General features: G+C 43.5%; 1 protein-coding gene across 1 annotated transcript; it reads left to right on the top strand.

Annotated features, from left to right (window-relative positions):
- The first annotated feature begins 599 nt into the window (after positions 1 to 599).
- Positions 600 to 11,149, top strand: p3h1 (prolyl 3-hydroxylase 1). Its single transcript, XM_066690753.1, has 15 exons — positions 600 to 1,154; positions 2,372 to 2,524; positions 2,922 to 3,111; positions 3,502 to 3,633; positions 4,088 to 4,227; positions 4,815 to 4,904; positions 5,506 to 5,558; positions 5,774 to 5,895; positions 6,180 to 6,307; positions 6,589 to 6,684; positions 7,614 to 7,764; positions 8,370 to 8,487; positions 9,170 to 9,245; positions 9,744 to 9,884; positions 10,578 to 11,149. The coding sequence occupies exons 1-15, from the start codon at positions 690 to 692 to the stop codon at positions 11,046 to 11,048; spliced, it is 2,526 nt and encodes an 841-aa protein (XP_066546850.1). The 5' UTR covers positions 600 to 689; the 3' UTR covers positions 11,049 to 11,149.
- The last annotated feature ends 3,546 nt before the right edge of the window (positions 11,150 to 14,695 follow it).

Genomic DNA, 14,695 nt, shown 5'->3' on the forward strand with positions numbered 1-14,695 from the left:
ATTTTCTTATATATATATATATATATATATATATATATATATTGGTTGTTTCACGCCATAAGTAAATTAATTTTGGTTTAAGTAATGTAACTTAAAAATGTATAATATATATGTTTCTCAAGTTACATTACTTAAGCAATACCAACATTAATTTACTTCAATACATATATACATATTTAACGTTCCCTGCAAAATTAAAATTAAACTGAATAGATGATATACTATGTAAAAGCTCACTTTGGTATTAGTATTGTAATATTTTCTAATGCACTTGTGTAATTCTGAACTTTGTACAATGTTTTGATCTGTAATTTTATATCGCATTGCACTTTTATAATGCGCTTATGTTTTTCTGCTAAGAATATATAATAATAATAATAATAATAATAATAATAATAATAATAATAATAATAATAATAATTGCTTTAGCAGGCCAGTATATCACTTGCAATTCTGGGCAAATGTTACTTCTATGACCAGTGATGCTCTGATAGTTGAGACTAGCTGGCATATCTGGGATTACAGCGCCGGCCCGGCAGCCCCTCACGCCCCGGGCTGTGGACTGAGATTGGGGAGGGCTCCGCTGACTCCACCCTCCCAGACGTGCGCCTCTGCCCGGCCGGGAGCGCAGGATCCTTCCACGGCGGGACGCATCGCAGCTGCTCGCTCGACACCGGCGAGGCCCCACCATGTCCCGGCTCTTCGGCCCCGTCCTGCTCGCCCTCTCGCTGCTGCCCGCGTCGCTCATGGACGGGCAGCTGAACACCCGGGCCCCGCTGGAGCCCTACGACCTGCTCTTCGACGGCGCGGTGGAGGCGTATTACAAGGGGGACTGGAAGTCGGTCATCCTGAACATGGAGCGGGCGCTGAGGAACAAGGGCTTCATCCGGCGGGCCAAGGCGCAGTGCCGCCTCCAGTGCGCCAACCGCACCGCCTTTGGGGAGCCCATCCCCGGCCTGGGGATCCCCCTGCCAGGCGCCGGCTCCGTGGAGGACCTGGGCTTCTTCCAGAAAGTGCTGCAGCGGGCCGACTGCATAAAGACGTGCGAGCTGGAGAAGCTGGGACCCCCGTCTCTGCACAAGATCAGCGAGGAGGTCGAGCTGGAGTTTCAGAAGAGGAGCCCTTACAATTACCTGCAGGTCGCATACTTCAAGGTAAATATCAATAACCACAATAATAACAATGTAATAACCAACACGATACAAAACGTTTATTCTTTGGAATAGAACATGGATACCTGTGGATACATGGTCGAAAGTGTAGTTTAGCTGAAGTTGCAAGTCTGTTACTTGTGCCTGAAAACGTTACAAGAAACTGCATAAAAAGTCATGCAATGACGCCCCATATGAATGCACTGCGGTGCACTGAACAACATGCTGTAGTTGATATTAAAGAGCAAGAGATGCACAATGACACGGGTCCCATTGGACACAAACAAGTCTTCATGTGCTGCAACTTGTGGAAAACGACTCTGATCTGCAGAGAGAGAGAGAGAGTGCAGGCGTGCAGCTCCTGTGCATCCAGCTTCTAATGTAGAAATACAGTCCCTTTGTCTAAAACTGCAATTAAGAATAACTTAAACCATTATCCCAAACTGATTAACCGAGCATTGGTCATGTGCTCTTTAAAGACATGTAATTCAGCCCCCCCACCCCCCGCATGAGATTTTGGTGCCACGTCGTTCGGTGGAAACCAAGCAGCTGCACAACGTCTACAGCTTTTAAAGAGACAGGCGTCGTTTCCCTCCGACTAACGACCGGCCACCCCGTCTCTACACGTGTAGATCACATGAGCACGTCGATTATATCAATCAAAACCAAGTCAGGAAAGTTTCAAATGGATCAAGCAAATCATATACAAGCATATTTTGTTTGTTTTCATAATGAAAAATAAATTACCAAAAAAAAAACCCTTTCAGAAGTTTTCTGGGTTTCAGTTCCCCCAAGAACAAATTTTGCATGGAGTTTAATATGTTATGCAGTTATCTACCAAAACGAAGAAATTGTATTTTAAGCATCAAAGCATTAATTGTTCAAAACTTGCAAAACAGACGATTCTCATTCATCAGCGTGACGAGCCCTTTGTGGTGGATTGCTGTGTAGATTGGCGTCTGTCTTGGTGGACTGTAGTTTAACGGTGTGGCGGACAGTTGGGTTTTTACACCTACAGTCATCGAATCGCACGGCACAGTTTTTCAGATGTTCTTTTCCTGTGTGAAATTTTTCCTCTGTTACACCATTAAAATTAATGAGCAGGAAACAATAAAACTTATTTTTTTCCTACTAAAAACACAAGCCTTTTTAGGAAACATGTCCCGCAGCATACAACTGATGGCACTGTGCATTGTGTGCTGTTTCCCCCTCCTCCCCAGATCAACAGGCTGGACAAGGCAGTGGCGGCCGCACACACCTTCTACCAGGCCAACCCTGACCACCTGGAGATGAGGCAGAACCTGGAGTACTACAAGATGATGGCTGGAGTTCAGGACACCGACTTCAAAGACCTGGAGACACGGACCCACATGGTGAGAGAAAGCCACACACATCCACCATAAAGCAGGGTGTAATAGAACTACAGACACATTGAGAAGGAATCCTTTTGAAGTTTCCGAATCACCACTGTTTTATTTGGGGGGGGAAACACAAATGTTGAACACCTTGGTCAGGATGAAACGCTAGGTTGGCAACCAGGCCTGCGGAAAACGCAGAGGAAATGCTTTGAAACATGAGGAATACAGAAAGAAACATCAGAGGCCTCTTCGATTGCAGTTGATTAGGCAGCATGTTCAACACACTGAAAACACGCGGGCGTTGCTGGCGAATGACATTCAGGGCTGCGTGAGCACTGAACATGATCCGCAGCAGCAGCAGTGTTTCTTTATGCTTTCGATCCATAACTTTACCAGCTGTGCGTGTTTTCAGGAGGAGTATGTGAAGGGCGTGAGGTTCTACACGAACGACAAGTTCCTTCCCGCCATCGATCACTTTGAGGCGGCGGTGGAGGAATATTTCACGGCGGATCAGGAGTGCCGCGCGCTGTGCGAGGGAGTCTATGACTACGACGGCTACAATTACTTAGAGTACAGCGCGGATCTCTTTCTGTCGATCACAGGCAAGTACAGCTTACCAAAAGATAAGAAATGGAATCAACAGTTGTCTGTATTTTTATTCCCCCAATTTGAAATCCCATCTCAGTGAAGATGTCACAGCATGGAGTTGATTCAGGATGCATGCGGTTTTGCATGTAACTTGTGTCCCATGTGTTTGTGAGAGCGTTATAATGTGGCTGACCGTTCAGAGCGTAGGATGTTTAAAATGATTTTCACAGGAATGTGGGATTGTGTTAATTGCCCACCATCGCAAAGACACGGCTCATTATAGCCAATTTGCTGTGACTTTCGATTTGAATTAACCTGTTCGTTAAACCTGAGGTGTAGAGTTTGAACTGTATAACGTCTTGAATGACAGAGATATATTTAAACTCTCCTTGTCTTCACCACAGACCACTATATGCAGACGCTGAACTGCAAGCAAAACTGCGCTGTGGAGCTGGCGACGAAATCTGGCAAGAACAAGCCTGTGGAGGACTTCTTACCGGCCCACTTCAACCACCTCCAGTTCTCGTACTACAACAGTGAGTTACTTATCACCGCGCTGACGCCATATGAACAGCGAACCGCTTCATGTTTGACACCTTCTTCAGCAGTGGGCTTGTTTGAGGTGTGGAGGGAAGATGGCACACAACCCAGTAGTGCCCTTTAAACAGTGTGTTGTGGGAGACGGACGAGAATATTCAAAACGTCAGTGAGTGGAGTAATAATTTCTCCTTCAACACAACGAGCAATCACAAGGGTTAGTGATGTAAATACACACATAAAACAAGATGATCTGCACATACCCTGAAGAAATAGTACCACCAACAATGTCTTCTGCATTTGACGATGGATTTTTGTGGCTTTCACTGTCTATTGTTCCACCATGCCTTCCTATGCCTACAATGAATACACTATAATTGACCATGGTAAATGTAGGTAATATCACACTGCCTTTATCGTACGTATTTACTACATGCATGGTTTATATTTCAGGTGAAAACTACGAGAAGGCCATCGAGTGTGCCAAAACATACCTCCTTTTCTACCCCAATGAAGAAGTGATGAATCAGAACCTGGCTTATTACTCCGCGGTGCTGGGAGAGGAGAGGGCCGTGCTGATATCTGCCAGGGAGGTGAGATTGCTGATTTATGAAGCAATAATTAACAGCCTAGAGTTACAATGACATTGTGGATGCTTTACTATCCATTTAAGGAAACCATAAATCTTTATTTTATTAAAGCAACTATTAAAATTAAATCAAACCAGATATCCGGCCACCAATCGCAAATTTGAAGCGTCCTGAATTGTGATTGAGACCAGATGATGATCAAATGATTTGTCCCAGAATTCATAATTCATGATGCCCTTGAATGTACAACGAATATACTACTGTATTTCTCTGCTTGTTTGGTTGGAAGTGTGGAGTTCACTATGATTTGCATTCTATAAAAGCAATAATTTAAAGTAACCACCTATTCATTTTAAAATTATAATAATCTTCGTCCATCCAAACTGCTTTTTTCATCCAGTCACTTCACCCCCTTTCTCTGCCGTTCCTCTGATTTCATGAATAGTGCCCAGACCTTCTCTGATCTGCCTTGTATGGCCTTGTGTATTTCATTATCAGATAGATCTAAGTTTAAATCTAAGATTTGATGATCTGAAAAAAGGTGAAATCCCAACAGAGTCATTAATCTCCCATCAACTGTTTCCTCCCAGAGTGTCCGGCGGCACATTCAGCAGTCTCTGCTGGAGAAGGAGCTGCTGTATTTTGGTTACGAAATCTTTGGAATCACTTTTGTGGATCCGGTGAGTGAAATCATTTTGGGTATTCAGCATTTCGTATGGAATCCAAAATAATATCCACTTCCGACCTCATCACTAACCGATCAGAAATGAATCTCTGCTGGTTTGCTGTAACTTCACTCCTAATGTCTTGCAGTAAGACTTCATTATTAGTTGTACGGTCTCATTTTTCATTCAGTAAGCAACAGTGTTACCAGGAGGCAGATATTCTCTTTTGTGTACCACCTCTGTTCGTTCAAGTCCATTCAGTGACCAAGAGAAGGTGTTCAGTGAAAATCTGAATTAGATAACTTCTCTACATTTCACACAGCCGCTTTGTTCCAATGAGTTTGGCTCTTTCTGCAGCAAAATACGTCTCCTTTCACCCAATCTGTTCCACCTCAATTTGATCAGATTTCGGCCACATCAGTGAGAGACCGTGCACGTGTGTACCATGCATGAACATAAATAACACACGCTAGGGAAACCACTTTAAACAGCTTAGCCTTTAAACAATAAATAAGGATCCTCTCGTAGAAGAAAGCTGCTCTTGCAACATCAGAATATAAATTATGAAAGTATTTCTACCTCTAAATTATTTGATCTAATTATGCCTTTTCTTTAGGACGCTTGGACTCCTATTGATATAATGCCTCCGAAGCTGAGAGAGAAACAGAAGTAAGTTTTTCTTGCTGCACAGATGTAAAGTTACTACAAATCACTGAAGTTATGTTAGAAGTAGGTGGAGCACAATGTGCATGAGCCATTTTGACAGCAGCAAACTGTGTGGTATCATAAATAGTCTGTGAAACATTCACTGTGTTTATTGAGCTTCAGAAACCAACACTGCATCCTTTGCCTTTTAATTTAGGACCCGTTTTGATTTCTTGCAGGGCTGAGAGAGAGACGGCGGCCAGGATCACAGAGGAGATCGGCAATCTGATGAAGGAGATAGAGACTCTGGTGGAGGAGAAGACCAAGGAGTCCACGGATATCGCCAAGTTGGTGAGAGAAGGTAAGACAGGAGAGTGAAAGCATCTAAACACCTCTCTGTTTCTGAAACTAGTCCTCAAAGGCAGAAGGAAGTTAACAAGTCACTACATGTGCGTCTCTGGTGTCGTCAGCTAGACCGTGATATCTACACAGACGCTCACACCCGTAGAAACGATAATTGAGTAATTGTGTCTGAGCTGTGTTTGTGTCATCAGATCTGTCTGGATGGCTGAAGTGTTGGAAGCCCCTCCTGCTACACTAGTGCTCCCTGCCCCCCTTGACCCTCGTCCCGATCTCTCTCTCCAGGTGGAAACGTGCTGTACGACAACATCAAGGTGACCATGGCTTCCAAAAGCCTCAACGGCTCCCAGCGAGTGGTCTTGGATGACGTGATCACAGACGACGAGTGCAGGGAGCTCCACCGCCTCTCCAATGTGAGTGAGAGCCCGACACACACGGACCACACGCACAGGGCATCTTTGGCACCTTCGAATATGTATTCCATCGGCCCCCTGAGGCCAGAGCTGTCGGTCTGGGTTGTAGGTGCAGCAGAGAAACCGGTCATTCTGCAAAATTGTTCAGTCAATGTCAAAACATTTTTTTTTCCATCGTAAGTTAAATGAAAACAAAGGGCTAGCCCAAATCAAACCTGTACCCTATATCTATTCATCAATCACAACACGTTAGGATACTACTTTTACTCTTGTGCTCCCAGGCTGCTGCCCTCAAAGGTGATGGCTACAGGGGCAGGCCTTCCCCTCACACCCCCAGCGAGATGTTCCAGGGAGTAACGGTCCACAAGGCTCTGAAGGTAAGACGTCCCGTTTACATTGTTACGCCACTTCGTACATCTATATAAATCATTTAGGAAGTTTAGTGCAGCTCGTTTGGCAAGCTCTGACATTAGTATCATTTTAATTATGAAAAGGCCATGAAAAAACAAATCCAACAGAAACAAACAGGGAGAAAGAGAATAAAAACAATGAGAGACAGGAGATGGACCACGACAAAGGATATGATCACATCAAATATAACAGCAGAAAGGACAGATGACAAGCTTTGACCACTGATAATGTGCAGTGTGTACTTTAATGGCACCTGGTGGCCAAACCTTGAGTCACAGCATTCACATCGCTTTTTTTAATGTCAAAGTCTGCTGTATTGCAGCTGTAATGTCTGGGGTTACTTATTCAAACTGCGATGGCCTGGTATTCCCTCTACAGGGGCAATATTACGAATAGTGGACCTTTTGCATTGTATTTCACTCACTGTGTTGGCCACTCTTGACCTCAAATGGAGACCATCCTCTGTGTCCGCTCACAAACAAACATACTGTTAGGACAAAATTATATATAGAGATAAGTACAACATTGATGCACTAGAGGTGAAACAGTCCTAGAAAAAAAGGTATTTAAACAACTTGTAGAAAAATGTAATATTCCACAATTACATAATTTATACTGAATATTCAAAATTCTTCATCTCTTCTTCTTTTTGGCCAAATGAATGAATGAATGAATAATAATAACGGTCTAAAAAGGACAGAAGCTTGGCTGTGGTGCTATACTTCAGGTTGCACATCAAATATAGCACACCATGATTCTGTAGTGAATGACTTAATACTGAGCAATGCATACAAATAACTGTAGTCGTAAATATGAAGGTGAGCACTGTGACCTGTGTTAAGTGTTCTGGGGGAGCTGGACAGTAATCCTTCTTTTCTTGCCGGTCCTGTTGCAGCTGGGACAAGAGGGCAAGGTGTCCCTGAAGAGCGCCCGCCTGTATTTTGACGTGAGCGAGAAGGTGCGCACAGTCCTGGAGTCCTACTTCCGCCTGGAGACCCCGCTCTACTTCTCCTACACCCACCTGGTGTGCCGCTCCGCCATCGACGGTGAGCGCACTCGGACCAGCGGCACTTTGTTCCGAGTGCCACTTAGACTAAGACTAAATCAGGCAGGAGCACCACTCCAGTTTAAATTCAGAGTCTTAAACATTCATAGTTTCTAGTGTCGAACAATTTGCACACTTCAAAATGTCAAGCAGTGAACTTCTAAGTCATACAAACCATAGAAAGAGGAGAAACACTCAATAGTTCACGTGGCCGTTTTTGTTTCTGTGTGAGCAAATGCTGGGAATGAGGTTTCAACTCTGAGGTCTTCAGATCCAAAAGCGTATCGCTATTTTTATCAAGGAGAACGAAACCTGACTGGAGTGTGAAATTATCTGGTGTTACAAGCAAGTCCAATCTAGAATAAATGCACAACGGTCACTGATTGTGTAAAGCGTCCCATTCACTGTGACAGATGATCAAACAGCAAACGCAAAAGGAAACCATTTAGTCCACTTGCCTTTAAATGTTAACCACGATATGTACTCTCTGCTACCCTTACGCACGTACCTGGGGAAAAGGTAAGACAAGTGACCTGTCTCCACCTCCAGCAAAGCCTTCTGCCAGCACTGTGAAAGGAGACTAAATCATGGACTCTTTCACTGCAGAGAAACAGGAGGGCCGGGAAGACCTGAGCCACCCTGTCCATGTGGACAACTGCCAGCTGGTCTCCGAACTCATGGACTGCATCAAAGAGCCCCCTGCATACACATACAGAGACTTCAGGTAGGAATCGACAGACAGCTCATAAAGCCTGCTGTAGTTTACCATGGTACAAACCCCAGGACAGCAGAGTGAAACCATTGTACAGCATGGAAAGGTATGGTAAACAATGATGCATTAGGTGGAAAAGAATGGCAAAACGAAGTAGATGCGACATGGAACAGCACTGGAAAAAACACACCCAGATTAAATACAAATACCTGTTCACTGTACCCCTGGGCTCAATTGATGAATGAATGTATGTGTCGGATGCCTTTGTCTGAGGTCACATGCATTCGAACCAAGAGCAGGAAAACAAATACATAGTGAGCAGGCTATATATTGCAGAGTGGTACAACAAACAAAGTCTAGACCATATTAGGAAAGTCAGCAATTCAGTGGGGTGAGATACAGCACCAGATGGCCCAAATAGTACTGTTAATAACAGTGTATAGCTTATAAGACAGGTAAAAACACCATAGAGCCGACAGAATAGGAGCAAAAAGATTTATGCTCTAAATATACAGGGTAACTTCTAAAATTCTACATCCATTTTATATTGCTTGACTTTTTAGCAGCTTGTTTTCCTAAACTGTGAATGATCAACTCTTAAGAGAGAAGCACTGGTTAAAAGTACATGGCACATTTTAAACCAAAAGTAGAGCAAATCAACCAGCCGTTTGCCTCATTTCTCCCTGTATTTCAGCGCTATCCTGTACCTCAATGACGACTTTGAAGGAGGCAATTTCATCTTCACTGAACTGGATGCGAAGACTGTTACAGTGAGTGATTCATTGAAATGTACCCTCCTTTACAAGCGCAGGTCCTGGAATGATTACATGCATGTGGTGATGCTTTAATCCGTGCAGGTTTCAGAGGTAACCCTTGTATCACCAATTTATAAACACCTGGAAGTATTTCACTGTGATCAATGAAGCATGTGGTAAATTCAGTTCTTCAGAAACTGTTGGAGCAATTATCTGAATACCTGCAGCCTCCTGAGGGAAGAATCCCCTGGGTTGACTTGCTAAATTGATTAATCACTCGCACATGTTCCCAAAGTGTTTAGAAATTGGTGATTTGGTGATTGGAGCTCTCCAGGACCAGGGTTGGACACCACTGGTCTACAGTGTGGCAGTGATCTAGCACAGCAGACTAAACACACTTATAATCAATGTACTATAAAATAAGTTCTTAACAACACAGTGTAGTGAGATGGCACAACGGTGACTGTAATTCATCAGACGGAGCAGAGGGTTTCAGAGCACGCTGTCTTGCAGGCGGAGGTCAGACCCACATGCGGGCGAGTCGTGGGCTTCGGGGCCGGGAAGGAGAACCCCCACGGGGTGAGAGCGGTCACCAGGGGGCAGCGCTGTGCAGTGGCCCTCTGGTTCACACTGGACCCCCGACACAAGGAGAAGGTACGTCTGTCACCCATCGCCCGAGAGGTCTGCATTGTTCTGTGTAAAGTAATCAGGAAACAAAGGAATAAGTTCATTGTTTGCATTTTCTTAGATGCAAACAAGTTTGTGCAACAATAACATCAGAGCTATGCACTGTATATAATTTAACAAGGAGTACAAATTCAAGAGAGGACAAAATCACAGGCTCAGTGAGGCATGTCTGAAGAACCCGTGTTCACATTAAACACGGGAGAAACGGTAATCAATTGAAAAATTCTAAATAATTAAGTGATGTCTTGACTCCGCTATTGAGTGATGAAATGGGACAATGTATTGATCAATCAACCTGTTGCCTCACTCATTTATTGAATGTATTGATTATCAAATGCCTTATCTTGGTCAGCCTATCAGAATATATAAGCATTTAAAAAAAAAACCACACAACAGTGAGAATGAAGTAAATTAACAGGAAGTACAACATACAGCACAAGACTCCATAATGGAGCTGGTAAAGCACATGAGAAATGTGGTGAGAAACGGTTCTGGCATCTCTATGGGCAAGGAGGTCGAGGCAGGCATAGTCGCCAATGGTAGAGATTGGCAATAGCAGTAGTAGAGGAAAGATTCATTTCCACAATGGTGCCGTGGACACAGCAGAGGACAGGAGATTGGGTAAAGAGAGTTCCTTCACTTTGGTTTTGTTTCACGAAGGAGCGGATCCAAGCAGAAGATCTCTTGAAGATGCTCATCAGTCCCATTGATGCGGAGTTCCAGGGATCGGCTAAAGAAAGCGCCCCAGAAAAGCCCCCAGTGGAGCAACCAGAGCCGACAGAGCAGCCCCCAGCAGAGCAGCCCCTAGCGGAGCAGCCCACAGCGGAGCAGCCCCCAGCGGAGCAACCAGATCCGACGGAGCAGCCCCCAGCGGAGCAGCCCCCAGCGGAGCAGCCAGATCCGACAGAGCAGCCCCCAGCGGAGCAGCCGGAGCAACAGATCAGCACAGAGCAGAGCAAAATGGACTCGGCGACGGGGTCTGAAGCAGCAGAGACGGCGTCCGTCTCCGACCCGTCCACCATCAACAGCTCGGACTCTTCAGAGCCGCAGACGGCAGATTTAGGAGCCCAGGACAACAAAGCTGCCATCAGTGCAGCAGTGGACTCTCACAATGGAAAAGAGGAGTTATGATCTCTCAACTGAATGGTCATTTTCTATCATGTTGTTATTTTTTTTATATATATGTGCATTTCGACACAAGTTCAATAAAATGGTGTGAGGTTGTTGTTTAATAGGGCGTTTCACACTTTTTTAGGGTGATTTGTAACCCTTCCCTGAAAGAGGACGCTCTGAGCATGAAGACTCTCTAGGATGATTGCATCCAATGTTTGTATCCTTCAGCTTATTAAGACAGCAAATTACACTCCATGTGGATTTACATTTTACCAATACATATGGGGGTGTGTGTGTATATATATATATATATATACAGCGCTGGCAAAAATTTAGACCACTTAACATTGATTTCTTGTCTGTGTGTGTGTGTGTATATATATATGACACGGGGTGGGGGGGCCACCGTGCTCTGTAGACAGGGTTTAGAAAAGAACAAGTTGTGGCCATAAGGGCTGATCGGCTGACAAACTCGAGCAGATGCAGATCAGTCCTGTACACTCTGCAGCTCAGGGTAGGAAGACCCGACATACATGAATCAGACATTGTTTGAAACTTCCTGGTCTCTAGTTTATATATTTTAATTATTTCTATTTTGATAAACATATCTGATACATGTATTTATAATGATCTGAAAATAATGGGGTGGAGTGTAAAAGGTTAAGTTACACGTCAACGGATGTTAATTATTATGTATTTTTGATAAAGAATTCAATTTCTGATATCCACAATACCAGATCATTCTTGATATCAGAAATTGAATTGTTGATATCAAGAATTATGGATTAAATGTCACAACGGCTTGCCATATAAATGGCTTGTAGTGGTTTCAGTAAATCTCAGGATACACCGATGAAGTAGTAACAGTTTATTATACAAAAAATAAATACAGGTTAACCCGGAGCTCCTCTCACATGAAGTAAGGAAAAGAACTAGAGATGAGAGCTGGAAGAACCCCTTTGTATCTTTGATAGACAATAGGTTACAGCAAATCCAGCTGTAGGAGTCGAATTTACCCCATGCATACTGATACATCTGTTGATCAGGTATTGAAAATACAATAGCTGTAGGCCTGTATACTCAAGAAACAGCGAGCCTTAAGGCAGAGGCACAGTGACTTGGAGACCATTGTTTTGTATACAATCCAAGAAACAATGAACCTTGAGGCGGAGGCAGGGTGTATACACTCACCTAAAGGATTATTAGGAACACCTGTTCAATTTCTCATTAATGCAATTATCTAATCAACCAATCACATGGCAGTTGCTTCAATGCATTTAGGGGTGTGGTCCTGGTCAAGACAATCTCCTGAACTCCAAACTGAATGTCTGAATGGGAAAGAAAGGTGATTTAAGCAATTTTGAGCGTGGCATGGTTGTTGGTGCCAGACGGGCCGGTCTGAGTATTTCACAATCTGCTCAGTTACTGGGATTTTCACGCACAACCATTTCTAGGGTTTACAAAGAATGGTGTGAAAAGGGAAAAACATCCAGTATGCGGCAGTCCTGTGGGCGAAAATGCCTTGTTGATGCTAGAGGTCAGAGGAGAATGGGCCGACTGATTCAAGCTGATAGAAGAGCAACTTTGACTGAAATAACCATTCCGGATTTGGCCCGCGGGCCGCTATTGATACCCCTGGGCTAAACTGGGAACAGATCTCTCTTACCTGATTAACTGTCTTAATGGAGCCAAAGGTCTAACATTAACTTACACAGCAACTCAACTTTCATAAAAGTTGTTCAGGAAACCTAAACCCGATGCTAAACCTTAAAATTTACTTCAAATATGATGTTTTCACCAATCGCGAAAAGGGCTAGTGGAGCTGTGGAGATATTCTCTCTTCTTCTGTATGTTCTTCTTCTTCTTCTTCTGTATTTTGCAACCAACATCAATATTCTCTCTATCTCGTCCTTGATTTGAAAATTCAAAATAAACGCATCTTTCAACAAGCGGTGATCAAACGGCCAGTAGCAAATTAAATTTTGCGGTGGCACCCGGGGTGGCCAGTCAGATGTCAGGGGTGTCCAGTGTCTGGACACCCCGCTGGCTCCGCCAGTGCATGCAGTGAAGCCTGAGTCCTATTGGCTCAGTGTGCTGATGTCCTGTGCTACGCAGGGAGTGCTGTCTCAGCTGGGACATCCTGCTGCTTATGTACACTCACAGCTCCTCTCATACAGCCCCTCACTATGGGGGTCAAACAGGCCATAATACATTGGTTTGCATGCACACTATATTGGTTTGTGTGTGTACTGTATCGGCTTGCATGCACACTATATTGGTTTGTGTGTGTACTGTATCGGCTTGCATGCACACTATACTGGTTTGTGTGTGTACTGTATCGGCTTGAATGCACACTATACTGGTTTGTGTGTGTACTGTATCGGTTGTTCATGTGACTCAAGTGGGCGGGACAGGACTAGTGATGAAGGGAAATCAAGGAGTGCAAGCTTTGTTCTCAAGCAACACATTACTGAATGATTTAACCATGCAATAGTTCAACAGTTCAACTTAAAAGACATCTTTTTGGCATGTATAGTTTAACAACTTACACTTCATACTTTGTAAATTACTTTTGCAAAATAGTGTATGAATACTCAAGACAACTGAAAACACAGGAGTTTCATACGAGAACACAAATAGTTCCAATGATTTTTGTTTAGTTTTTTTCCTGAACCAGCGCAACAATTTCACAGCAAACAGGGACTGTAATAACAGGGATTGGCACTAGTACACAGCCCATATTGTGACACTTGACATCAGTGAACTGCCAGTATCGATGGGATTTGAAGACTAACACACCTAAACAATCACACACCAAACTGGCACTTTAAGTCATTCAAGGAGAATGAGAACGATATATTTGAGGGCTTGCCAAGTCCTAATATCAATAGAACACATCCGGGATGAACTGGAAGAGCTAATCAGAACCATATTTCACTACAGCAGAAAGGACACCGTCCTCCAGTGGGGGTGTATTGTAGATTTGTTATAATAAATATATACACAATTCGTCTTATTTTTCTGCTAACATGGTTGTGGGAAATTAACTGATACATATATTAATGACTTGCAATTGAGCACTGGAACTATAGCACCTTAGAAAGTCATCCTGATGGTTTACCCACATCTGCATGTGTCACAGTATTTCTTCTAATCCTATACTCCGTTTGACTACTGGGAGTTTAACACGCATTTCTACCAGTTTTCTGATTAAATATTAATTTAAAAAATAAATTGGTACATGGCCAGCTGCAGAGCGCCAGAGAATGACTATTGATCTTGTCTGCTTATCATTGTATAAAAGTCTGTGCGCTGCTTAATTAATTTTCAACTGCTGTATAAGATTAATTGTCCTTTTGGATATGTATTTTTAACCCCAAACCAGGAGTAATTGCAGTACTTTGTCAATTAAATTGCTTCACCATTCGGGAAAATACAACTGCTGTGGTAGTAACCGGTTTTATTTATTTATTTATTTTTATTTATGATTAACATTCGGCTTCTTCCTCGCGTGTGAGTGATTCATGTTTAACTGTTCCCGCGTAATGCTGCTATCGTGATTATGATTTGCTGTCAACACAGTGGGGGCTGTTCTAGAAAAATCTTTATTGGGCCATTAAGCTTCTCAAGGGCTACTCTGCCTTTTCAGTAGCCATCCTGTCCAC

This window comes from Amia ocellicauda, chromosome 18, assembly GCF_036373705.1.
Source record: "Amia ocellicauda isolate fAmiCal2 chromosome 18, fAmiCal2.hap1, whole genome shotgun sequence".
NCBI lineage: Eukaryota > Metazoa > Chordata > Actinopteri > Amiiformes > Amiidae > Amia > Amia ocellicauda.

Bases quoted from the DNA above. Each gene is read 5' to 3' on its own strand.
- p3h1 (XM_066690753.1), top strand. From the start codon at position 690: ATGTCCCGGCTCTTCGGCCCCGTCCTGCTCGCCCTCTCGCTGCTGCCC. The intron at 4,228-4,814 runs GTGAGATTGCTG...GTTTCCTCCCAG, and splicing joins TGCTGATATCTGCCAGGGAG to AGTGTCCGGCGGCACATTCA. The intron at 7,765-8,369 runs GTGAGCGCACTC...CTTTCACTGCAG, and splicing joins GTGCCGCTCCGCCATCGACG to AGAAACAGGAGGGCCGGGAA.